Raw genomic sequence first — 27,042 nt, forward strand, 5'->3', positions numbered from 1 at the left:
CACGTCGCGATGACCGGGCGTGCGGTTATCGCTCCATCGTAAATTAACTCAAATCATCTGACGCCGGTCACAGTGGTGCAATGAATCGACTAATCGCCCCTCTTAAATTGATACAAAAAATTATAGCTTTTATGTCCCCATCTAAATTCTTAAATAGATTATATTTATTATAATTATCCAACGTATTTGTATAATGGCAGCTAATTTGAAATAGATGTAGCGATTTACAAAAAAATATGTCGTAAGTATTAAATAATATGAACATTTACATATTTATTCATATTATTATTTACGTAAGGTCATTTAGTGAGTACCTGCGTGTCATAAGAAGAATTCCCGATTTAAATTGACTTAGAGCTACGAGAATTCCAAATGGGCCCTGATCTGAGAGCCCTAACAAATTAAATTTTTTTTTGAGTCGTCCACCCAAAACGTGGACATATGAACTTATTAATGTAAGAAAACAATGTATGCATGCCAGTTCCGACTAAATAATAAATTTAGACAACCAAAAAAAATTGAAATCTGTAGGATGTCCAACAGAGAACGTTTCAAGTAAAAAATAGTGATGAAAATAACCCGAAACCGTTTATATATCGCATTATTAAAGCCCAATATTCAAAATTTAGTATCTGATGATTGGTAATTTACGATGGGCATTATAAGGTCAATAAGGCTCAAGGTCGCCAAGATGGAAATAGAAAGGGCTATGCAACAGAGCCTCGCTACAGGGTCGAATTAGAATTGTGGAGATCCGGAGAAGAACCATGGGCCTATTCTCTCTCTCTCTTCTCAGGTGGCGAACACGAGCGGGTAGACGTGGGCTTTCTCAAAGATCGCCACAACGACCTGTCATCATCTTGCGTTCTTGACTATGTCATCAGTCCAATTACTACCCACGCCGCGTCTACTGGCTCATGGTTGCCAAGGCTTTTAAAAGGCTCCTATAAAGAGTATATCAATGCTATACAGTTTAGTTGTTTTAATATACCATTTAACACAAAATCTACATACCCTATAAGCAACACATTGCCTCGAGGCATAAATTAAGACTTGTCGTTAGCCCAGTAATAATATTACCTACGGCACCCTTCAACCTGGAATATAATTACGCTTGCGCACAACTTACTGGTGGTAGAAATAAACGCCATGGAAACCCTGTGCACAGTAATACCATAAGGGGCGCCCTTATCTACAATCAATTTTACATAAATTTAAAAATACATTGTATACATCGTGTGTATACAAAGTTTTTTTTTAATTAATTTTAGTGATGACACTATGGAAGCGGCTTCAATGATTTACTTAATTTTTTCAAATTAAAAATATAACAAATTTGATATTCTCCTTTTACGCAAGCAGGTGTAGTTTGTAGTTTCACTACTTAAAGCATGCATTACCTGTCGCAGTCTATCATTCGTATCTTGTGATTTTTGGACACAAAAGTGTTTCCTATAGTAAGCCAACCTTGAACTTAAACTAAGTATACATTTGAATTTCATATCTGAGCGGTCATTAAATTACGTGTGAATTATGTAAAATACGCCGCTGGTCAAAATCGAAGAAAGATAACCCAGTGAGGAAACAGAAGATCTGCGGACCACAAGTCTAACTTGCGCCACTGAAAAGGGATCGATATAGAGGCTTACAAAAAAGTATATTAAGTTCACAAAAAACATATACCCCTTAGTGACAATTTTAATAAAAAATCGATATTAATATTCTAATGGTTGTTTCTCAAACATATTATTGTGGCGCCTAAATTTTAATTATTTAAAAAATAGTTACGGACACATGATTAACACGAGATATAGAAAAAAAACTTTGGAGTTATAACCTAAATGTATTTTATAATATTAATCTTATTACATTAATTAAAGAATTTAATTGTTCGAAATATGTGGATCTTAGTTTTTTTAACTTGTTTACATGGTTGATATAAAAATATGTACATCAAACATTTTTAAATTTTACTAAAAAGAGCAACTGAGTATTTGATCGGCTCTTTTCCACAGATTGATATTCCGAGCCGGTGTTAGACTACTAGATATAATGTTTAAATAATGCACGATTCAATAAAGCTTGTAAATGTCTACTTGAAAAAGGAAATTTTAAATATTGAGAAGATTAGAAAAACAAACAATTTCCGGACAATTTTGGGATTGTGTTACTAATTGTCGATTTTCATGGTAACCATGTTTAAGCACGTTGATGCCTGAATGAGGACTGATAAAAATAACTGTCTTTATCTCTTATAAGCAAACAATGCTTCACCGTAGACCGAAGATAGCATACAAAATACCGGCCAAAGTGCTCGGGTGTTCAAACATTCAAGATCTTAATCTCGTCTCCTTCGAGAACAATAAAGGCTTGTTCAGCAGATAAATACGGACAGATTTAGTCACTGTTTACCGAAAACGAAGTAAGATATTAGTGGCGCGGGGCACAATGACTACTAATCTCGATTTAAGAGGCGACGTGACAAATAAGGGGAGTGAAACTATAGCGGTGAGCGCGACTTGGGGGGTCCGGAGGTACGTAGTCACCGAATTAATAGCTCGCATGCCTACCGAAGATAGCGGCAGCAGTCAGCGACGGAATATGTGGCTAATGATTCCGAATGCATACAGATGCCTCCGGCGTCAGCTTAACAAGATGCATTGTAAACATTCGTAAGCTTCCCAATTTGTCAATGGCTATAATGTCGGCGATACGGGAATTTATTTCTATGCGATGGAAAATAGTTTGTAAAAGAAAACATTAAGATTACAGATATGTAAATCAGTAATGTACGAAACATTTAAAATATTTTGAAGACTAAAAAATACATACATACGCGCAATCTATCCATATACAAATACCATAAATGAAATTTCCACCTATGTACTGATTCATCACGATACCTCTGCAACAATTATGTGAGACTTTAAATTTTGTAAGAATATCATATTTGCCGAGTAGAGGTCAGCTAAGGAACGTATTTTACAAAATTCCGCCTGCAAAGGGTTGAGGGTAATTTAACTTAAAAAAAAATTCAAACTATAGCGGTTTTAAATATTAAATGTTGGCAAGTAAATTTCGTAATTGCCAACAAATCCATTCTTTATGAAATTAAAATTAATTAAAGGCAGTACGGGCCACGCAAAAAGAGCGAGGGGCTGTTAGTTGTACATAAAATTCGAGGCGACCGCGTCGTTAATTCGCATAAATTTTAAAAATTGATTATTGTAAGGTAAGACGCCATGTTTTGTAAATACCTGATTATTAAAGAATTATTGAAGATGGATGAATCTAAAAGTTGTATGTTGGTGTGTATAAATAACTACGCATAGACAAAGGGAGAGTTAATATTTAAGCCGCTAGAGTATACGACATCTCAAGATATTGTTAGAGAAAATGTAAAAAGATTCGCTGTTAAGAAGTCCGTTGTAATAACCGAAATTACGTTAAAGTGTATTTCAATACATATGACGCTATTCTTGATTTATAATTATAAGTGGGTACTCTTTACCAGGGAACAAATTGATTTTTTCATGCATAATATTATGCATCGCCCTGGAAATATTCAATTGTGTGCGCAAAAAATTTTAAATCTTGCAGATTAATGGTTGGATGCCATTGCTTAACATAACGGCTGATCTAATTTTAACAATCACTACAGGAATTTCTCTAATCAAAATCACATGTAATGAGGAATTAATTGTTTATGTTCAATTTCATTGACACAGTACCATGAAATGACTGAATTAATGAGATGTACTATGTTGGAACAAGTCCTAGAAGTATTGGAATTTTGTATTATAAAATCAGGGTACTGTATTGATCAAAATATTTCACTTGTAATACCCAGTATTTGATTTAATACTTCCATCTTTTACAATTATTATCAAAAATAATCACAATTGTGTTAATATTTTCGACGTGCCAAATCAAAAGCCAAATACTGTAGCATAACTTTAAAGAAATTAATATAAATATCGAAATCAAAGTAGCTGTTTGCACCTTCCTATTTTTTTATTCCACTCAACAAAATACGTTTATTATTATATAGGATCTTAATGAATTCAAGTTTGTCCATTTATTTGTGTCCGTTCCATGTTGATTATTTGATCCATTTATAAGCGAATGGTCTTGAAGACGTCGTATAAATAACATATTGTTGATACTTGAATAGCTCATTATGTATCGGAGATCGCTGCCTATGTGCTCGTACCTTCCAAATGATCACCCTTTGTGCAAACGACAATAGCTTCACTGGCACATCATTACAACAGGCAGCGTGATCATATATTTATGAATAGCACCTACAACATCGTGAAGACATATTTCATATTTTACTAAAAATTATTAAATAATTACTTGTTTAAAATGCACTTTTGACTATAATCAAAATATATGATCTTTTAGTACTAAGCTCCATAGTAAACGTATTTATCTATACAATCTATCTTCGCTGTCTTTCAAGTCTTATTTACATTTAAAAGTTTTTTACAGTTTAATAGATAGTTGACTTTAAAGTTCATTATTTTCATTTTGTTCATAAAATATTCATACTTTTGAAATTTGAAATCAAAACGTTAAATTAAATCTGATCATGGTAATTCAATAAAATGTAAATCAGATTAAAAATAATAAAATTGAAATAGTATTATAATAACGCGAGAATTTTATAAACGTTTGAAATGAGTTTTAAAATATTAAATTAAAAGTTGTGAACAACCAGATCATGTCCAAATTAACTTTCAACTCAAAACAAGCGGTTATCCCAAACAGATTTTTTAAAAAAAAAAACGAGACAAAGGACAAAAAATATGTTAAATTTATTCTAACCACACTACGCGTTTTCCAGTAACCGCAGACATTTCAATTCAAATAGCACATCAACATACATTTCCGTTGCTTCCGCTAGGTAATAGAAATGTCCGATAAAATTTGATTGAAAGTCATCGTTTTATTCATAGAGAGATAGCAATCGTTACTTATTATTACCATATTGCAATAGATTTTAATTATCATCACGTTAATAAATAACAGAATCATAGCTCACAGATAGCGACGGGCTTGACATAATATCAAAGTCACGAAATAGTTCTATTCTGCTCTATATACGTATTTCACAAATCAAAAAAACATGTTAAAAATAAAAATAAAAAAACCGTTTCTATTTGTAAAAGGATCTTGAGCAAATGCGTGAATACATAATATCAAATAACGAATCATGTCAATGTTCCATAAATAGCTGGTTAACATTAAAGCTTCGATTATTGTTTTGTACAACGAGGACAAACCACCTACGCGTGGACTACCAAATAGAAAATTCGCCTGATCGGAAACCATTTGTAGATTCTCACCACGCATAGCCGCCGTATAAACCCCAAGGACGGCGAACAATAGCCAGGAGAGATGATTTGCATAGTTTGAGAACACCAAGTGAGCACATTCGGCACATTTGCATACCCATAGCGGACAAGGCTACAGCTCCCAGGACGCACGCAAGACGTGGCGCCGACCTGATGTAATCGAATGCCATGGCATTTGATTGTTACTCAGTGCTACAAACAATAATCATTCAAATTCAAATTTCGAACCTCCGAATTGACGCCGCGACGTGAATTTATTGCTGTAACAATATGGCCGCCTATTACGCGCGCCGCCTTGGGTGTCGCAAGGGTTTTTAATGGAACACGTGTTGCGGTCGACACCATGAGCGCTGCCGCATGGACCGGTGACAAAGTGTGAGAATAACAACATTTTTATTTTCATTACACAATGTGATACATGAATTGAATAGTCTGCAAGCCACAGGATATGTAAACAAATGGTGTACTCACTTCCAGCCGGTGGAGTATCTCGAAAAGAGCCATATTTCGTTGCTGTGCGGCCGAAAACAATGGCACCGCTTTCGCGCCCGCTGACAGTTGCACGGTCTCTGCAAGGGAAAATTCAATGAAAATTTAAATTCACCTGAAGCATAACGAACAAAAGAAATAAGATTTATGGAGGAAAAAGTTTTTATTGCAGGTAATAAAATTGCAGCCATTTCTTTTTTGGTCTCCTCCGGAACAAAAATAGAATCATAGATTTATGCGAAGGCAAAAATAGAGCAGCGCTCTGTTGAAACGGATTTCTAAGCTTGGAGTTGAAGAGAACATTTTTAATATCAATAATTTATAATATTATACTAATAAATATAAGAAATATATGCTGCTTAGGAGTAGACTTCTACTAAAAAACTTACAATTTCACGTAAGCTGCTGCAGTTCGCAAAAGGCAAACCCAAGCCGAACAGCATCAAATATCTCCATCATCGTCATCATTTCTGACATAGGAGGTCCCCACCACAAAACATAGGCTCTATAATATAAATTCAATAGGACTGCGATCCGCATCCAGCTTGTTCCGACGCCCCTAATAAGTTCGTCGATCCGCCTTGCGGTGGGACCATCCTAAATTGCACTTATTTATCCGTGATCTTCAATCCAGCCTATAGCCTCAGCGGCCATCAATCCTGCGAGCTATGTAGGCTACATACTCTGCACTGCAACTTGTAATTGCCAAACTACATTTATCGCTTTATTATTCCTTAAGCATTATATCAGGAAATAAACGAAAATATGTAATTGAATTATTTACAATATTAAATAAATGGTGTCCTAGTGGTTTCAGGAAGCACATTGCAAAATGGTATACAGACTCACACAAAAATTATAAAAGTCAAATTCCGAAAGAATCTTCGATCGATTCGTGCCGGTGCAGATTTATCTCGAAAGGGTTAAATAGCATATACAAGATTATTCAACTGACTTGTTTATAAAAAACATTCAATATTTTATATCTCATTCGCACTCAATCTGTATACATAACAAATGCATTAGCGTAGAGCAGTGAAATCGTAATTGCATTTTTAAACAAGTGTTCTTTTCATACGTCGAGTACGGGTTGAATCATTTTGTTTGCATATCTATGCACGCGATTAAAATGCAAACAGCGTACAGTCATTGCTCACTGCAATTAAAATAATATACCAAATTTAAACAATTTAACGTAAAGAGATAATATTTTATTATACTTATATCTTTATCTAGTATCTTTTTTGCCTTTATTACCATGAAGTATCTTCGAAATAGAAGGATTGCTTTATATTTCTATTGCAATTAAAAGCAAAAAGAGACTCTTACACAATGAAATTTAAAATCTCTCTATTAAAAGAATTTCCACAATAAAAATATGCACAACTTGCAGATAAACGTCAAACCACTCGCTGACTGTTCCGAGCCTTATTTTTTGCATTATTTGGATTTGCCTGCTTATTAATTTTCCTAATTTTGTGTGACAGATATGATTACAAAACAAGTCACTTTAGGACACAAAAAAGCGAAAAAAATAAACAGCACCAAATTATAAAAAAGGGGAGTGTTTACTAATAAAATCAATAACTTCACAAATAATACATAATTTTTTAAATACAGATTAAGTTTCCGTACAAAATATTTAATTATGCATGGTTTTAGTAATAAGTAAGTGTAATAAGATAGTTTAGGCATAAACAAAACTTTGTCCTCTCGTCGAAGCCCTTCAGTATTTTACTTATATTAGCATCTGCTATGTTAAATTACGATCTATACCGTTTCTTTTTACTATAGATTTTTTAACTTAAAACACAATATTTCATAAACAAATTCAATTATAACTATTAGCGAGGATATTAACGACGATATTCATAAATTCATTGAACAGACCTAACATATTTTTTGTACACTTAACAAATTAAAATAGTTCTCTTTTTATATTAGGGGGACCGGAAAGTAATGTCGTTTTCTTAAGTAAAATTCACACGACTAAATTATTAATATTTTTTTTATATCTAACCAACAATATATTCATCTTCGTTATTAACAACCTTTTGTCATCTAGTTTACAAATTTTCAATGCCGGAGCGGTAGAAATCAATCGGTTTTTCTATGAAATATATCGACAGAATCGACATTACTTTCCGGTCCCTCTAATATGAACATGAAAAAGACTGAAAGTTCCTAAGAATAATAAAACAGTTAAACGATTTACTGTGAACGTAACGTGACTATCCAATTTACATTTCCGTTTAATCTTCGACTGTCATACGGATTCGGTAGCGCTATAGTAGAATAGTAAACAAACGTCATCGCTTAAAAGCAATGTCCCATAAAAATTCAGGAGATAAGCGTACGGGCAACAATGGACGTGTTCCGGACGTCGCATGAGAACACAGCCATAAGAAGCAGATTAAAATGCTGTAAATAAGCATACGGGAGACGTTATACTACGTCGAGGTACCCCGAAACGGAACACGTTCATCCTTCGCTTGAAACGTCGTTGAATTATAAAAATGGACGAATAAAAATTTTAGTGTCTTATTCCTGTGCTACTACAATGTTTGTATTATAAAAATTGCATTTATACGTGTAAGTGGAACGTTATAGTACAGTTATTTTAAATTGTCTTTTCAAGACGTTTTCAATTCTAATAATGATGTCAAAGTATGTCAAATTATGTAATTGTATTAAAAAGCCACAAATCGTTGGTATTTCCTTGGTTTACCTCGACATAAGTCTTGGAAAGCCGTATACCCTTGTGCGTGGCGCGAGGAACTTAATCATGCAACTTGAGTAGATTTATTCTATAGCGGACTATATTTATACGCTCATCCAACACTCAAGACGATTTGCGATGTCGTAATACGTACGAGAAAGGAGCGAAAATCTTTGCCAGCTTATTGTTCTCAGATGGATACTATAAAATAATATAACAATAGGCTCTTCAAGGCGACATTAATCTATTTTCGAGCACTTATCAAGCTATTGTATCACCTGTATCCCTCCATACAAATTGCAGGATACTACGAATTACTCACCTATTTTATAAAACCAAATTTAATCTTAGGATCAAGTATACTAAATGGTTTTTCAAAGTAATATCTCCACACAAGCAGTTTTTGGGATATTGCAAAGTTTTGTCTATTATACCTGTCGATTTTTCGTATAGACTACTATGTGACTCTACGCATCATGCGGTAAATTGTGGTCGCTACAAATATACTATATGCCAAAGAAATTTTCAGGTATTTCAGGAAAATGTTTTGCCTAAAATTCTCAAAGTTACGTACAGTATAGTAAGTACCACAGTGTATAAAATTTAAAACTAAAAAGAAACATTTCGTGTCGATACTCTATATTAAAATTATTAATTAGATCGAAAGCGTTCCCTATAATAAAAAAAGGAACAATTTGAATTAGAATTATATCAATAACCGTTCCGTGTTATGTTGAGTATTTTTGTTTCTTTTGTATAACACTTTAGCTAACACATTGTTTTGTTTAGGCAGATAAGAATACTGATTTATAACCTTAACTAAAATAAACAGCCGTCTTAAAGCAGGCACAAGGCCCGACGCGGCCCTTTAATACGATACCAAAGTATGTATTTAGGTTTGTTTGACTTCAAAGCAATGTTTTAAAGCGCTGTATTGTATTAAAAATCAATTCGTAAAGCATATGTTAATAACAATTATATTAACTATAATTAACTAAAATAAAATGATGCACTTGTACTAGATTTAACATCTACAAAAAAGATTTTTATTATTTTGTAAATTTCATGAATTGCGAAATGATACAAAATTTCTTAACTCAATTAATAACAAGGTAAACAGAAGATATACGAGTAGTAACAATAGTAATACCATTTTTAAGGTTGGTAATTTTTCTTTCAGCTCTCCATATTATTTGACAAAGCGCAATGTGAACGTGCTCTAAGCCGCAGGCGCTTAACGTCCATTGTCTCTTGTCCGTTATTTTTTATTTTGACAACATTAACGTGTTCGGATCCCCAACAAAACGAATTAACATACTAATACCCGGCTCCAGGAAGTAAACACATTAAAATGTCTGCGCATGTCGTTGCCTAAGTACGGGATTCGCATTTTGAAGTCGCCTCCATCATCCCGGTCACGTGAATGAAAATTAAACCAACCAAATTTTAAATGTGCCTTCCTATAGTCTGGTGAGCAGTGTGATTTATAAATTCTTTTTGCTTGATTGTTAAAAACGCAATAAAAGCTATGTTCTTATATTCAAAAGAATTGAAGATATATTTTCTTAATTCCAATTAAAAACTACTCTTTTTGCTTTTTAGAGCCCCGCCCTCTTCTCATAATATAGGTGTAATACAAGTGTGTAATTTCAAAAAACCCATTCTGTATATACCTCCTATTAGAAACGTGATTTGAAGGTATGCATTTTTAATAGAAAGTTCCGTCGACCCTCCTTACGGGTGGAACTTCGTAAAATCCGTTGTATATTAGCTGACCTCCACTCTGAGAAACGAATACTCCTGCCAAATTTCAAATCTCTAAGCCCTACAGTTCCAAAAAAACGTATTGAGTCAGTATATAAATGGAAGTCTCTTATATACAGGCTGATTTGTTTGGTATATATCGAGCAGCGGTAGTTTAGCGTTAGAGGAATGAGACTTGCGATCTTAGGTAACAGGATACAATCCTATATAATTCACACTTTGTGCATTAGTTACCTAGGATTGCCGCTACTCACAAAACAAGTTTCCCGAGGAGGAGCACCATCGTCCTCTGCGTACCACACCGCGATGGCCAACTCCCCGTCATACGTGGCGGTTATGTTACATCCTCCATAGATACTTTTGGTGGAGGCCTATACTGCGAGCGTCTATAGGCTGAAACGACGATTGGCTATAGGTATTAAAGCTTTGAAGGGGTATATGTAGAGCTTATTTATCAGCAAAAAACTTTAAAGCTTTCACACCATTTACAACCATCATGTATAAAGTGATACTTAAAATATGTTACTTTAGTTTATTTAACTGTTGTAAAAAGTTGGTCAATGACTTCGGACCGTACAAAGTCTGTAGAGACATTACGATGCTTATTATTTTCGTAGTCATTGATTTTTCGATAGGATGTACCATACTACAATTGACATACATCCTTTTAAAGCTTTTACATCTATAACCAATTACCCTGTGTGTATATATAGACACAAACATATATACATATATATATACTATACCAATAAAAACTATATTTCATTATGACAAGTAAATTATAAATCTCTGTCCAATACTACCGAATCGTTAAAAGCATTCCAACTCTTTTTAACAGTTAATAACTCAGTAAACCGAACCCACTAACTTTTTCCAAGTCGGGCAGGTCGCAAGAGATAAGAGGGTTCTAACAAAAACAACAAACTTAACTTATGGGTACGGACAAACACGGTTTTGATAAAAGGAGAAGCAAACACAAATAACAAAGACGCGATTGCCAACTTTCACGCATTATACAGATGCGAAATTAAACTCGAAATTTGTTTCCTTTACCTTTTTCAATAATTACTTTTATTTTAATATTTATAATATACTAGGTGTATCCGTTTAAGCGTTTATGCATCTGAATAAAGAGGCTGTGTTGATACCTCAAACATAAACAAATTAAAAGGACTATTTATCAAAATCTTCCCGGGGACATTCCTAGTAATTAATTGAATTTTGGCGGCGATTGGATATATGATTTTTGAATCCATCGACCTATCGATACAAAACACTAGCGATACAAATTAAAATTAATAAAAAAAACTGACAGCTCAAGTAATGATGTCTATGGTATGTTTTGAAGATGACGCAAAAGTTTGAGATAGCCGATGTGTTTGTTTAGCACAATTGTTACGCGTTTGTATGAGTATTATTATAATAAATCTTATTGGTCGAGCAGCGGTAGCCGAATGGTAGAGGACTGAGGTTTGTGATCGTTGGTAGCAGGTTTGATTACCGGGATACAGTCTTATATAATTCACACTTTGTGAATTGTCATTGCTCACAAACAATTTACCAGAAAATTTACAGCAGCCTGCTCTGCGTATCATAATACCACACTACGATCGACAACCCGTCAGCCGAGTGTAGCGATTATGGTATATTCGCCCATAGACATATTTCAAGGAGGCCTATGTGGCATGAGGCATCTATCAACAGAAATGTCTAGATTTCTTTGCACTAATAAATTGAATAAACTTTATTATTTTATGTTCATTATAATAATCCATTGACTTAGGCAGAACGAAGTTCGCCTAAGACGTCAGTGACTGTATATTGTGTGTTCAATTACAATGTTTTGTAAAAAAATAATAATTTATGCATTAGTAGGTTATAAAAATCTTATGAGTGAACATAAACGATTATATAAAACATAAATACGAGTACTTGTGCAGTCTGATATTTTCAGAGGATTCTTAAAATTTCCAATCCAAATATAAACGCTGTAGGTGAATTCTTAGTCGTCTCCGTCCCGGAAAGTATACTTCTTAGAAATGACGAGCGAACATTTCAAAAGGAAAGAAACGGAAATGAAATGAGATAATTATATTTCAGATTTAAATGCAAAAACTTTCGTCAATATTTACAAGTATGTGGTAATGTCACAACCGTTGCCAATATTTCTTAACTTTTCGTACTTCCTTGCTTAGTGACATGAAATACAATTTTTTTGTCAGCTTCTCGTACTTATGAACACATTTCACACATTTTGTTATTGTAAAAGACAAGGCAAGTTTCTGAACGGCTTTGTGTAACCACCTAATGCATTAACATTAAGTGGGTAGTTATACAGAAATATGAAGTTTTCTGAAAAACGAATTATTAATAAAAATCTAAATAAAGTTAAATATATTATATATTTATTGATCATATAATAAATCAAAACTTTTTCCAAATTGTTAAGTAATAAATAATTAATATGATTGATATAAATCTTAAAATTTTAAATGTTATAATGTAAACTTTATATTATTTGATGCTAATATTTATTAGTTTTATAGGATGATCTTACTAAATCACAAAAACTATTGTGTATTTGTAGTAAAAAGCACTTCTAAGTAATCACACAGTGGCCTATGATGCAGGCTTGCTGAGTGTTATGACCGTTGTCAACACATTTCATCATCAACATCTTTACAGCTTTACAACAGGCACTGTTGGTAATAGATTTATCCTCAATTTAACCTCAATATATTTCTAATACGAACGGTCGGAAGCGACTTATATCCAGCGCCTTCCAACCTTAACAAAATAGTCTGATCTATTTTGTAGGAGGATGTTCTACGCTGCTCTTGTCGGTCCATGGTCTCCACTTCGAAACCTTAAGGCCTAGGGTCTTCTATTCAGCGCGCTATGGCGCCTGCCCTCTGCCATTTCCACTTACTAATACGGTGCGACATTTATAAATCATTAATTTTAAATACGAAAATTGTTTTTTTTTTTAAATCACAGAATATGTAAAAGATTTACATTAAATCAAATGATATTTCACAAACTACCCACAAAAGTTCTTACAATTGGCATTTCAACATGTTGCATAAAGACAGAACGAAGACATTTATCTTCATATAACGCTTACCTATCAACAGCTGTCAAAGGTAATGATAAAAAAATAAAAGCGATAAGGGGAACCCCATCCACAAGAGCTAATGCAAAACATATGGCGCAACCGGCAGTACGAATTGTGCGAACAGGATGCCGGGGTGTTATTTATTCATTATCACGCAGACGTCCGGACCGAAAGATGCGATGATTACAATATCTAACTCCTCGTAGCATGTGAGCCAGTGAGTAGTGCATGAATGCGCTCGTTGTTATTCTATTGTATCTCCGTCCCCTGACCTCCCGGTCGCTTCATTCTCCGCTTTAATTGTTTATTTAATTGCTAAGCGACTGCGGTCAACGTTGGTGGCCGGGCACATAAAAAATTGCTATCTTTAATATAATCATTACAATTGAAAACTTCGCTACAATTGACATTATTGTTTCATTTATCAAATGTAACGGCCAAGTGTGGTGAAACGCAAGTTTTCATTTTTATTGAGTCTTATATCTTTGAGTTTTTTTTAAAACCAGAAGGATGACTAGATTCACATGATGTATGTATATCGATGTTGTCATACGTAGAACGTTTTAATTTTACATCTAACACAATTCCACATATGCGCTCATCTCCTTGAGACACAATTGTATGTCTCATTAGTCCGGTAACTACAGTAGGTAAAAAGCACTTATTACAGCGGTATTGTTGCACAAGGTGTCCCATAGATTAAATTCTTAATATATTATAAGGCAGGTAGTTAAAAATTAAACATAAAAAAATCTACGTCGCGTATTTTACGGTCGGTTAAATTTAGATTTTGAGTACATGATTCGAAAGAAATGTTTTCTTTTTTCTTTCAAAATCGGTCAATTCCTGGTGAAATTGAATTTAAATTTCCGTTTGACGTATATAGAACGGCTACTGGAGGTAACATGAAAATGAAAAAACTTTCGAAAAATAAAGATTCAGTCAGTAAAAGATAAAAAAAGAACATCACATATATGATTGGTAATAATTATTAAAAAAAAAACGTTATATAGATTTTTCCATTAAATTTATTGGTTTAGCCTCTGGTGTCTGACGTTGATACATGAGGCAACCTGTACATTTTCGAAGTAGGTGCAACTAACGAAACTTGGCTGAATATTAATGCACTACATTTTTGGTCCATCACCCTCGTCAGCATTTTAGCCGTAGAACGTCCGCAGCTGGATATATGCCAGTTTTTATTTCATATGTGATTGACAGTAATTTAACAAAAAAATATAAGAATGTTCATTTCTGAAAATTGAAGTAAATGTTAAAATTGCATTCATCGTCATCATTTCAGTCGTAGAATGTCCAGCAGTGGGATATCAGCCAATAGCTACATTGTGGCTAGTGGGATATCAGCCAATAGCCACATTGTGGCTAGTGGGATATCAGCCACTAGCCACATAGTGGCACTGCAATTAGCAAGAGAAAACTGCTACTCGTTTTATTAAATCTACAATAAAAACAAAGAGCGTTTTTCTAAAACAAATCTGGTATAATCAGTGGTATTAAAATATGATCATATTCTTAGAATATAAGGAATTGATGTAGATATTTAACTAACGTAAACATTACCATTCTTGAGCTAAATTTTTGTTTATCAAACTTAATTAGCGGGTAAACAAAGATTTCGACAAATTAAAATGCTAATCTCAACCGCAACCAACGGACACCTAAGTTGCTGAATATTTGCAGACGAATCCTAAAAAACGATATGATAGTCCATCAAACAACTTAAGAATCGTATTAAACAATAATTACATTTTATCGTTCTTGATTTAATTTTTGTTGTGAACAAAGTAGAAACTTCTGAAAAAAATATATTTTAATACGATTATTTAACTAGATGTACTACATAAAAGATTTTTACACCATACTAACATAAACAGACTTCAAACTGTCAATAGTTTTAAGCCTAAAAAAACAAATAAATAAAACATTTCAAAGTAATTACCTTGTTCATTTAATGTCTTTATAATAAACAACGATTACCTACAGAAACAAGTTTTCTATTTTACACACTGCGATTATTTACTTAATAATGCGACTATATTTCCATTTTAATGTCTTCATCACCATGTATTTTGTTTGTTTACACTTTAACACGAGTTTTTATTTGATTGACGTAAAACGTTTTATTGCTAGAAGCTCGTGTTTTATTGCGGTTTATTTGAGAATTGTTTCTTCTATTCTTCACATAATTATTACTTTTTTCTTTCTATAAATATTGGTCTCTTGTGGCAATCTTTTTATGATCACCACAGATGATCTTAAGTGGATAGATATATAATTTTATTAAATAAATATAATTATATTTCTTTCTACTCGATTCAACACAAGATTTATTAAATTAAAACTTTAATAATCCCACAAATAAATAAACTAAAACACAGTAGCTTAATTCAATGCAATACAGTGTTCATTGAACTGTAAAACAAGAGCTAAGTTCATGTAAAAAGCTATCGGCAATAGCTGGTCGATGTTATGCACAAGCATTCTTTTAACCTACTGGCGAACTGCCCTACCTCTTCACACGCACGACTTCTAAACATACACTTTGTAAAACCATTTCATGGATGACTAACATACGGCAAAAAACCCACCAACACCATCAAGTATTCGTCAGAAATTTGAAAAGTAATGTTGAATAATCATACTTATTTTTAAAATTCGTTCAAGATCAAATAATTAAACTATTAAACATACGAAATATCAGAACTCATTAAGGTCAATTTTAATTAAAGCCTTCGTTTGTTCTCCGATAAAGTAATCACAGAATTTATTTATTTTTGATCGAAATCGATTCCACGAACGCAAGTTGCGCAATAAAAATCACTAAAAATTGTTATGCTATTTGATTCTATAATAATTTTTAATGAACATGGATGCAGAACGGTGTGTAACTTACAGCGACGTGCCGAAAAAAAAAACAACTACAAAATTAAATACCTAGCTCAAGCTACTCACTGCATTTTAATCAATTTCAAATTCAATACATCTTTATTCAAGTAGGCACTTACATGCACTCTTGAATCGTCGATATTTAACATTATAATTAGTAAGCTACCACCGGAACGGAATGCTGTCTGCTGAGAGGAGCCGGCCAAAATCTAAAAATTCGAGCAAAAACGATCTGCGAAAGTACAAACAAGCAATACTTCTCGTTTTTGTTGCAGCGGTCTGTTTCTTATACGCCCACGCCGCTTACCGTACCGCTTACGTCTGTATGTTCAATCCGTAAATATTTTAGGAACTTACAGGAACGACTGTTGCGCAAACTTTAAGGTTTAAGTTAGACAACAAAACAGGCCTTAACAAACACATCTGTTCAAACTAACTTCAAATTCATATTTTTTATCGTAAGATAATTACTATGATGCGAAAACAAATAGCCATCCTTCGTTGTCCCTTAGTTGATGACAGTCGTCTTTGTGTAGAATCCAAAAGTGTGGTATAATATTCGCTTAGAAATCGGTCCATTTTAAAAACAAAACGTGGGTTCTTTGAAGATAAGAGTGAATAATCATTTCGAGAGATTGCAGTCATTTTCTAATATTTATTTAGAATTCGTTAAAAGCACCGTGCCGTTTTTGGCGACAGATCTTCGAAAAATATGGATGCGTTTCAATAATTAAAAAGTATAAAACAATTATATCGAATAATAGTTATGTTCAACTATTCATAGTATTTAACTTTATAACAATTATGTATATAGGTGTAAACGCTTTAAGAAGGTAAATTTATAGTTCATTTGCTATTAAGTAATGTATAGTACGAGTACATCCTGTCCCAAAATCAATTATTTAGGAAGAACAATATGAAAGAAACATTTTTTTTTAAAATATATATATATCACGAAAGACGTAGACGTAAAAAAGTAAAAGCTGATACTTCCTATGGCTAAAATTATGATCAAGAAAGTGTCCACTTATAAAAATCTTTTATTACAGTGCCGGAGATGTTAAATATTTTTAATAATTGATTTGATACTGAGTTTTCAGTTACAAATAAAAGAAAAAAATACTTAATAAAACGAATTGGTTTTAAAACTGATAATTAACAATCAAGTTAATACGTCTTCGTAGCGCTCTCAAGTTTTGTCTATACAAATAAAGTTTTTCGTTAAATTTATCTATACCTTTATTTCGAAGCACTTGTTACCAATAATTTAAAAATTTTGATTAATGAAACCTTAACATGTATTTGAAGAAGATAATAAAGCAATAAAAGATCTCTCAAAAATTTAAACAACTAGTGTGCGTCGTAAGTTTTAGGTTCCCAGGATTTCAATAAGCCAACTGAGTTTTATCCCTTTCTAAAACTTCCCAGATATAAAATTCAGCTATTTTAAGTTATTCGTTTGACATAAATTCGCACACATATACGAGTTCAATAAGTGCCAATAAGATTATCTTTACGAGCACAAGAACCATCCCGTACCAATTTGTTATAAAACCGAAGAATAAAACTCATATTGGAAATATAAAATATTTAAGTCACTTCCTATGTATGAAACGGGAAATTCGCCAAGTCAAATAGCTTTTAAAATTTCCGCCAACTTGCGCTAGTCTTTTATGAGATAAAAAGTTTTAAATCCTTACAAATACTTCAGGCGTAAAAGCTATTATGGAAACGAGAATTAAAATATAACAGAACATTTCGATTTACGGCATTACCTCTTTTAAAAAGGTTTATGTTATGGTCGAAGAAGTCTGATATTCTCAATCTTCTTATACGCTTTGAATCCGTACGGCAGTCAAAAGAAAAATCGATGCTTTTGAAATGTGGTGCTGGCAAAGGAGCATCCTTTGCGTAGCGTGGACAGCCAGGAGACGCAACAGATCTGTTCTCGATCAACTCCGTATAAAGACCAGGCTCTCCGCCATCTGCTACTAGCGGATTCCAGGCTACTTCAGCCAAACAGCTCGAAGATAACTAAAGAGTCTCGATGTGCTGGATGTTATAGGAAAGGTCGTCGAACCGGACGATCAACAAACCAATGGGCGGAGTGTGAGTGGTGACGCCCCCCCCCCCCCCCCACAATAACAAAAGTACTGCTAAATGTTCATCATCAATGGGGCGTTAAGGTTCTGTAGTGGAGACCACGGACCGGCAAGCGCAACGAAGAACGTCCGCGCACAAGGTATGCAGACTTAATGCAAGACTTGCAATAAGCTAGGACCAGGCCGCTTCCTAACTGTCGTATTGGGAATCTTTGAGGAGACTTATGTTCAGAATTAGAAGTTTTTAGACTGAAATGATGATAATGACAGTACCAGTGACAGTAACGCCTTTAAAATTAATAGCGCTCAACAATAAAAGAATAATGAATAACAAATTTACGTTTCTCAGACACAAAGGTGGTCCATGACGAGCTTTGTAATACATATTAATTAGAGTAAAGCTAATATTTTACCTGAAACTGTTATGACAGTGGGCAGAATCGTTTGCGGTCGCCCCTTGTGATATAGAATGAAACATTTCTACGGACCACTAATTTTATTACCTACAGCCTTTACGTTTTCTTGTTTGTTTGATGTTGAAGCTGTTAGCCTTGTGGGGCTGTTACAGCATCGTCGCGCAGACCGGACTCCCGCGATCTAAAAAGTCTTTACAACACAAGGAAGAAAATTCTTGTGCATTTTGTTATGCAGCTGATGAACAAATTTTGGAATCTCTAGTTACGATTTAGATGAATCAATGATGCCTAAAATGGTCTAAATCAATCTCAAGGAACCGAAATCGGTGTACGTGGAGTCAACATAAACGTTAACTAAGTTTAGGGGGCAATGAAATCTAATCCTCTAACTCTAGCATAAGTTGTTTTTTATAACTTACAAGATATTGCGCCAGCGTACAATGTTGTCTTACTTATACTAAGTTCTTATAAGAAGAACAAATATTTAGGATAAGATTATAATTATATTATACGTAAGAAAGTGTCATAGTTGTATTTATAAAAAACTTTTTTTTTTTAAAAATCGCAATTTATTAAATTCGGTAAATATTTTTTTATGAAAAGAAATAATAGAGAGAGGATTTTTAAAGTATATTTATTAGGGGCGTCTGTGGTATTCCTAATGTAGATAAAGTCAATTATGTATATCGTTATTGATATTCTTATGGAAATACAATTGTATAAACATGAACAAAAGACTATATGAATGTATGTATCATTTATTTATTAAATTGATATAAATAACATAAAAAATATAGAGGTAAATACTGACAAAAGAAATTACATAAAAATTATAGACTATATTAAATTATCACTATATTAAATTAAAATCGTACTTTTTGTCTTCAAAATATTAATAATAATGATTTTCATACCGAAATTATAATTATGCAAATTTTACTTTATGAAGCGAACGCGATCAGTTAACTTCAAGCTAATTTCGTGCCAAATAAGCGATTCGCAATTGAGAGCAGGCCTGAATAGAACTTGAATAATGGTAATTATTGTCATTAGGCGAATCACGCCGCCATTTGAGAGACATTTACATAAAGCACTGCAGACTTCCCATGTAATGAGAAATGTAAAAAAAAACGTAATTAACTATCGAACTAATTTTATCGATAACGTAAGACTGTCACTAAATTCTAGTTCATAAATATCGCTACATGTATTCTTAAATAATTATATGAATATAACTACATTTTAATGTATGGAATACACGGAAAATCTCGGATTACGCGAAAGTTTCTAAGTTAAAATTCCTAAATATGTATCATACGCTATAGCTTGACGTACAATTTCTATGTTCAAAAATTTTACGTCTATTAGTTACTTTAAAAAATCACATTAGTCGGGATATTAATAATAGAGCTGTTAGTATCTCCAGCGTGTGACGATATTTCTATTATTATAGTCTTGCTCCTAGAAGTTCTATATTCAAAAGTTCTTACAAGATCAAAAAAAAAGAATGCACGACTACTGTTACATAGTGGAAGTAGCTATATATTAGTCCTTTTCTTACATAGGATGGACTTCCGCAAAGTAACGCCTGAGTCTATTAGATGAATAAAAAGTCTGTAAAGAGGCCATCTATACGAATATCACTTCAGCGCTAATCAGTCAAAATTATTAATTAAGCCAGTAAGAGACACTTGCGTAGCTAGTATGGGTTAAGTTTTATTTTGTTTATAGAATGGTGAATCAAATACGAAGCATTTAATCACAGAACGCCATAACACATAAAATTATTAACAAGATAGACAAAAATTAGTAGATTTCAGTACACAATCAAATAAATAAACGATTCGACTTGACTCAAGTGCAAAAAACACGCAGCACTAGTCACAGAGAACCATGAGGCAGGTTTTCGAAAAAAGAAAAGTCCATTCTTTGCCTTTAATTTTTTCCGTAGAATTTCGTATTTTCGCCTCTAATATGGACCCTACGCAGACGTTTTGCAAACATTAAACCAAATAATTATTCTAAAATCCATAACAACAAATGAAATAAGAGATTCAATAAAAAAATAATACAATGTAAATGTAAACATACACAACTTAATATAAATACTATGCTTTACTCGATAAATGATTCCGAAACAAATAGATTAAGATGTCATCATTTCCACACTAAAAATTTACGATAGAGAAATTAGTGACGTGCCGCAGCTGTCATTTAACAATCGGATATGAAGCAATGCCCATTGATACGTCCTCGTTCCCATAACATAACATTTTTATTCTTTAACGTATCTACGGTCTTTGACCTCAGAATCGCTACCTCGCTGAGTTCGCCGAGTTCTTTATTCAATCGACAAGTGCTTTCAATCAATTTCAAGGGTTTTTTAATTAAATGAAATATTAATGTAAATTTGTTTCATCCGATGTTGCGTTTTTTCGTCATTGTTATGGTCTTTACATTTATAAACTTAATAAGTAATTTATAGAAACAAAAGGCATAAGCTTTAACTGAATTGCTGACAATAAAGATCTCCAGGTTTTGGCCATTTATTCGTAAAAATATCGTTTCATACCTTTATTGTTCATCTTATCTTTGGACACGGAAGTTTTTATGATGGATACAGCAAAGAAATCACGCATTTATTAGGCTAGAGTATAGAGAATTGTACACATATGCGCTTAAGAGTATTTTTAAAAGAAAATAAGTCAAACAGTTAATTCGCTTAAGTTTAAAGGTAAATAGTTTTTTAATTGCTTGTATTTAAATATCTTCTAATAAAGCCTTTTCAAGTGTCCCCTAATCGATTTTCTGATCAATTCATCGACCCACTTCCGACTCGATTCTCTGGTTGCCAGTCCATCTTCAGTCGCCAAGCAAATAGAAGTGGTCGGTCTTCTACCACTTCTGCTTACAGACCTTGAGAGCTGAGTCGACAACATTATTTCTTGAATTTCGTAGCTTTTGATTCGATCTACCAGGATATTGTCGAGCATAGCTCTTAACTTAGTATAATTTTCACAGTTCTTGACGATTTAAGATAGCAGAGAAGAGAAGAAGTAAAGGTTAGTTAAGGAAACACGGTTCCGCGTAGATTTTTCATGTATAACTTACTATAAGGTATATTAGATTAGAAACGGAACCCGACTCAGGTTATCCACTTAAAACGCATATAGTTTTCCGGTTCCATTATGCTCGGTAGGGTCGAAAAGTTATTTCTAAATCCTATATGTCATCTCACTTTTACGTTTAGAACATTATTAATTATTAAATTAGTCATACTTTACTTATTTATTAGTATAAATTGAAGTCATATTCCTGCTTATCAAAAACATTATTGTATTTATCCAGCATTAAGATATATATTTATTAAACCAGTCAGACCTCTAGCTAATATAGGCTCAAGGCTAAACCTTTACTAGAATTCTTGATGTTATCTACCGCGTGTACTGATATAGACGGGAAAGGTGGTTTCAATCATGTTATTGGATAAAGCGATGTGTTCTATACATTTTACTAAACGCAAATAGCTCGGTATGTATTATTATAAATAAAAAAATTATTAGTTTTTCTTTCGAGTAACATAATTTTCAATTAAAACTTTTTACGTATAGCTAGCTTCTTAAACAATTTCTAAATAATGAGTAAACACGATGCATTATAACCTATTTAAAGTACTTTAAATAACCAAAAGAAAATATTTGGAACTACAACAAGTAGATAATAAATGTATAGCTAAGATTTTCTTGGAAAAATTCCCCTAAAAAGATGCTTTACGGAGCCCGTAATCCCACTTGATGGTTGTTATTAACGGGAAGACGGCTCGCCGCTGCGAATGGAATGTCAAAAAATAAGCCAACATCTCCCGAACTAAGATGAAAATAATGAACGCTATCAAAAAACGCTGGCAAGCAATTATATTATATCCCTATAATAACCTAAACTTTCCAGTTTCAAAGGAAATTATTGGTAAAAAAAAACTTTTCCGATTCTCTATAAAAACTTTAATTTTAATTTATCGGTTACAACCAGTAATTTCCATCGGTCTACATCATCATTTCTGCCGCAGGATGTCCACAGCTGGACATAGGGCTCCCTCATAGATTTGCAATAAGATTGGTTGGAAGCATCCAGCATTTCAACTAGGTCGACTGTCACTTTATAGGACAGACATCTTGTGCTGCGCTTGCCAGTTTTTTGTCTCCACTCTAGAAATATCGGCCTTTAAATATACTAAAATATATCTATAGTTGACATGAATAAATTGCAATCTAGATATTTATGAAGGGCATTGAACAACCTTTTGTGCGACGTATACTCGTATACCCTAATCAAAGACATTACAACGAATCAATCAAATGAACCCAATATTCTCAATGAAATCGCGCTCAATGTGAATGGAGATATAGGTGGGCGCCGGCTAGTCGGTGCTCGATCAACTCGGTGACACTCTGATTAATACATCTATACAAGTTTCGGGTCGCGACCCGTACTGTGGAGGCGGACGGGTGGCACAGTTACTAATTTCGTTTATATCGGCAATCGACTACCTAGTACGGGTCCGAGGAAATCGAAGCTTCTAGAATGTTACATAATTAAATGGCGCGAATAGATCTCTCCAGTCGTCGACAATAGAACTCTCATATTACAAATTCAACAGAAATGATATTAGACTCTTGGTGTATTATAATCATTTGAACGATATACATTATATACGTATAATACGGTTAATTTAACAAGAAAACCACTAATTTCGAAAATATAGGTAACAGACGAAATAGTATCGATGTAATTTTTTTTCCAATGAATCTTTCCTTCTTTAAATTTAAATCAAATATTCAAACTGATGTAACAATTTCTAAGGAGTAAATATATCTCGTAATGGGTGAATATTTCTGTATGCATATTCGCCAGCAAAGAGCTTTAAAACTTTTACGACCATTGTTAATCACCTTGTATAAGGTGATGATACTTTATTTTTGTGACCAGCCAATAACTTACAGTACTAAGTCTTCAGGGACATATAATAAAAAATAATAATCTTTAATGTCGTAATCCGAATTTAAAACGCTTTTTATTATTTTATAATGATTACGCTTATAGCTATTTCTGATCAATCGACAGCAACTGATCCATATATTTACACTTATTACCGTGAATACAGTTTCGTTACGTCGTTCACTGAATAGTTTTTATCGATGAAATAGTCTATTATTCTAGGAAAATATCTTTACAACTGCACTAAACACCGTCATTAGCATTAAGAGCTTTGCAAATAATGCATGTACATACTAAACATGTGTAAAAGAACCAGTCTTCCCTCACAATTGTAAGAATTTCTCAGTAACGACCATATATGTATACTATATACTTACGTATATATTGTATACTAACTCTAAACTTGAGGGGAGGGTACGTGAACAAAGGGCTGGCAAACCATGACACGTGTCTAATGGCAACATTCAAAGGGATTACATTACTTTGATCTAACTTGTATCGACTTATAGTAATCAACATATTGTCGATAGCATAGAAACTTTGAAGGTTCTATAGCAATTGAATATTTCGAAGATTTAAAAACTATTGTAATAATTGCAATAGTAGCTGTATGTCTTGATTACATGGTTATATGAGCATGAGTCATCCAGAGAGTAATGGGTAGAGCTATCGCTCGTGCATCCGATGGCTATTGGAACTGAAATGAGTGAGTGGCGACCACGTGCCAGTAGACACAGCGTGGAAGGGCCCTCCTCCAGATAGACAGACATAATTAAGGTCCATTACAACGATCTTAGGGGGAGGCCAATGCGTTGCAGTAGCCATCTATTGTCTGATATTGTGATTATGAGCATTTATATCTTCGAAATTGATCCAGCTGGACCACCAGGGATACACGAGAGACTCAACAGTGCTCTGCGTTGGAGTGACATGATGAGATGGGGATTTAGAATTAATAAGCGAATGTTCAAAATTTGTCCAAACCAATGGTATAGAACTAAAATGTTAACGGGTCAATATATAATATATAAAGTAGGCAAATAATAATTTAAGAAGCATAATGAAATGAATATTTAACCAACCAATTCTCACTTTTTTATAAAAACTAATTGATTCGCGGTTGGAACTCAGCCGCAACTCAAATTTTTTTATTGTTAGATCAAATCTTAATTTTTTTGTGCCGGTGGTCCGACGGATAAGCTAAATTTTAAAAGTGGTACATAATAAAACTAGTCTAAGACCTTAAAATTTACATGATAAAATATATAATTGATATGTTTTTCTTACTTAGTACATTTTACTAACCTTTAAGTCGAGATCCATGACAAGATGTTTCCCGAACGATGTGCCGCCAGTTTTCTGTATGTGCAAGAAAACCATGACGTCATGTGCGTCGAGATCGAATCTGAAGTCGTCGTGGAGGACTTCATCGTACGATAGACCCGGTTGAGCGATCACGTCTGGAAGGGGCCTCCCTGGCGCCTCCGCGTACGACAGAGCGAGAGACTCGGAAACCCTCTCCCTGGGAGATAGCGCGCATACCTAGAAAATACATGTAACTGTCAAATACGTATAAAATATTATCAAACAAAAACATGAACGAGTATTGAAAAATATTTTTTGCCTTGTATAAACGTAATGTTTTTAAATAAGATCGATAACATAAAAAAGAATAATTTACTCAATGTAAAAGCCAACATCGATCACTCTTTCATTAAAAAAAAAAGTAAAGTAATTACAACAAAGGCTTTATCCATCCCATACATATTAATATTGCATTTAAGTGAAGCAAAGGAAATCGCTTCATTCTTGGCTTAAGAATGATTGATTAATACATTTATTTTACAAGGATGTATTTTAGGGTTCCGTAGCGTTATGTGCATTGTGGTTTTGATTCAGTAAACGGAAATAATATGACTTGCAAGAAATTGTTGTCTATGATAATCGTACCACTACCAAAAATATTACTTATGTATAAATATACGGGGTGATTGGTAATAGGTGTAACAGCTTTAAAGATACGAATGCTCAGCACAAATTTTAACTTTTACACCTATTTTCAATCAACCTGTATAAGACGATCACTGAAATATGTTAAATTAATTTATAGGAATTATAACATAACCAGGCTAAAACTTTTGGCAGTCTACAAATACAGATAGTAAACATTAACTATTTTTTCTTGGTATGTTATCATTCTGTTATTTATTATTTAACCATTGTTTTTGATAGGATATGCGGTAATATATGGCACATTAATTGACAGAAAATGAACTATACATTTATCCTGTATGTAACATCTAAGAATTTATATGAAACAGGATCGTTCAAACCAACGACCGTTTCATACGAGCGCTTGGGTAATAAGCTATCTTAGCCTTATTGTACGTTATACTTTAATGTCAACTAATAAACCCTTCGGAGCTTTAAACGGAGAAGCTTTTAAACCCGTTCACGGTTCGAAAGGCACGTTATCGTTCTTAATTCGCAATAATAAATATTTGCTAGAACAGAATACTAACGAAAAACACCAGAAGCTGTGTTCGGTATAAAGTAAGATTAAATTCTTAGTGTTAAACTATAAATTCCATTTCAGTCTCCAGAGACGAGAGGCAGCTCGATTATTAATCAAGGAAAGATGTAGGTCAGTGAGAGCGACATTTTGACACCATTTGCTTTAGTAAAAAAAAATTTAAAAAAAAACTGAATTTCTTGTCGACTTGGAATGAAGATTTGGCCCGTGATATTTTATAAAGGAATAATTAACACTAGAGATGCAACTTCATCGTGTGGATGATGACCAGTGTAGCTTACAGAAGCCCCCTTGTAATGCATCACCGTTCACCTTCACTGACTACACTCCTCAGCAACTAACCAAATTTTTAATTGTTTCTATTAAAACAGTTTTAGAAGCTCGTTCCAGAAATGAACTGATGTTCCTTCCTGACAGTCCTAAATCAAACATTTACTAAATTTTATACTACTTAAATTATATTTAAACCTAGAATTATACCGAAATTTGTACCTACGATTATAGTTACATTGACTTTAAAATTTCTCACTTAGGTCTAGTGATATTTATTTCTTTGTGTACAGTCGTAAATATAATACCGTTGATGTAATGATATTGGCTTAGTTGCTTTAGGTGGTATTTTTAATATTTGATTTTTTTTTT

At 33.3% G+C, this 27,042-nt stretch overlaps 1 protein-coding gene across 1 annotated transcript in view; it reads right to left on the reverse strand.

Moving 5' to 3' along the window:
• Window positions 1-27,042, reverse strand: part of Hs6st (heparan sulfate 6-O-sulfotransferase) — a 118,134-nt gene that overhangs the window by 72,515 nt on the left and 18,577 nt on the right. Inside the window, exons 2-3 of the mRNA XM_068772371.1 lie at window positions 25,173-25,409; window positions 5,832-5,929 (exon numbers count right to left, since the gene is read on the reverse strand). Coding sequence (XP_068628472.1) covers window positions 5,832-5,929; window positions 25,173-25,409 — 335 coding nt within the window. The remainder of the gene's footprint in view (window positions 1-5,831; window positions 5,930-25,172; window positions 25,410-27,042) is intronic.

Source organism: Battus philenor, unplaced genomic scaffold (assembly GCF_028537555.1).
Source record: "Battus philenor isolate CCGP_79_NKW_IND1 unplaced genomic scaffold, ilBatPhil1.0.hap1 SCAF_5, whole genome shotgun sequence".
Lineage (NCBI taxonomy): Eukaryota > Metazoa > Arthropoda > Insecta > Lepidoptera > Papilionidae > Battus > Battus philenor.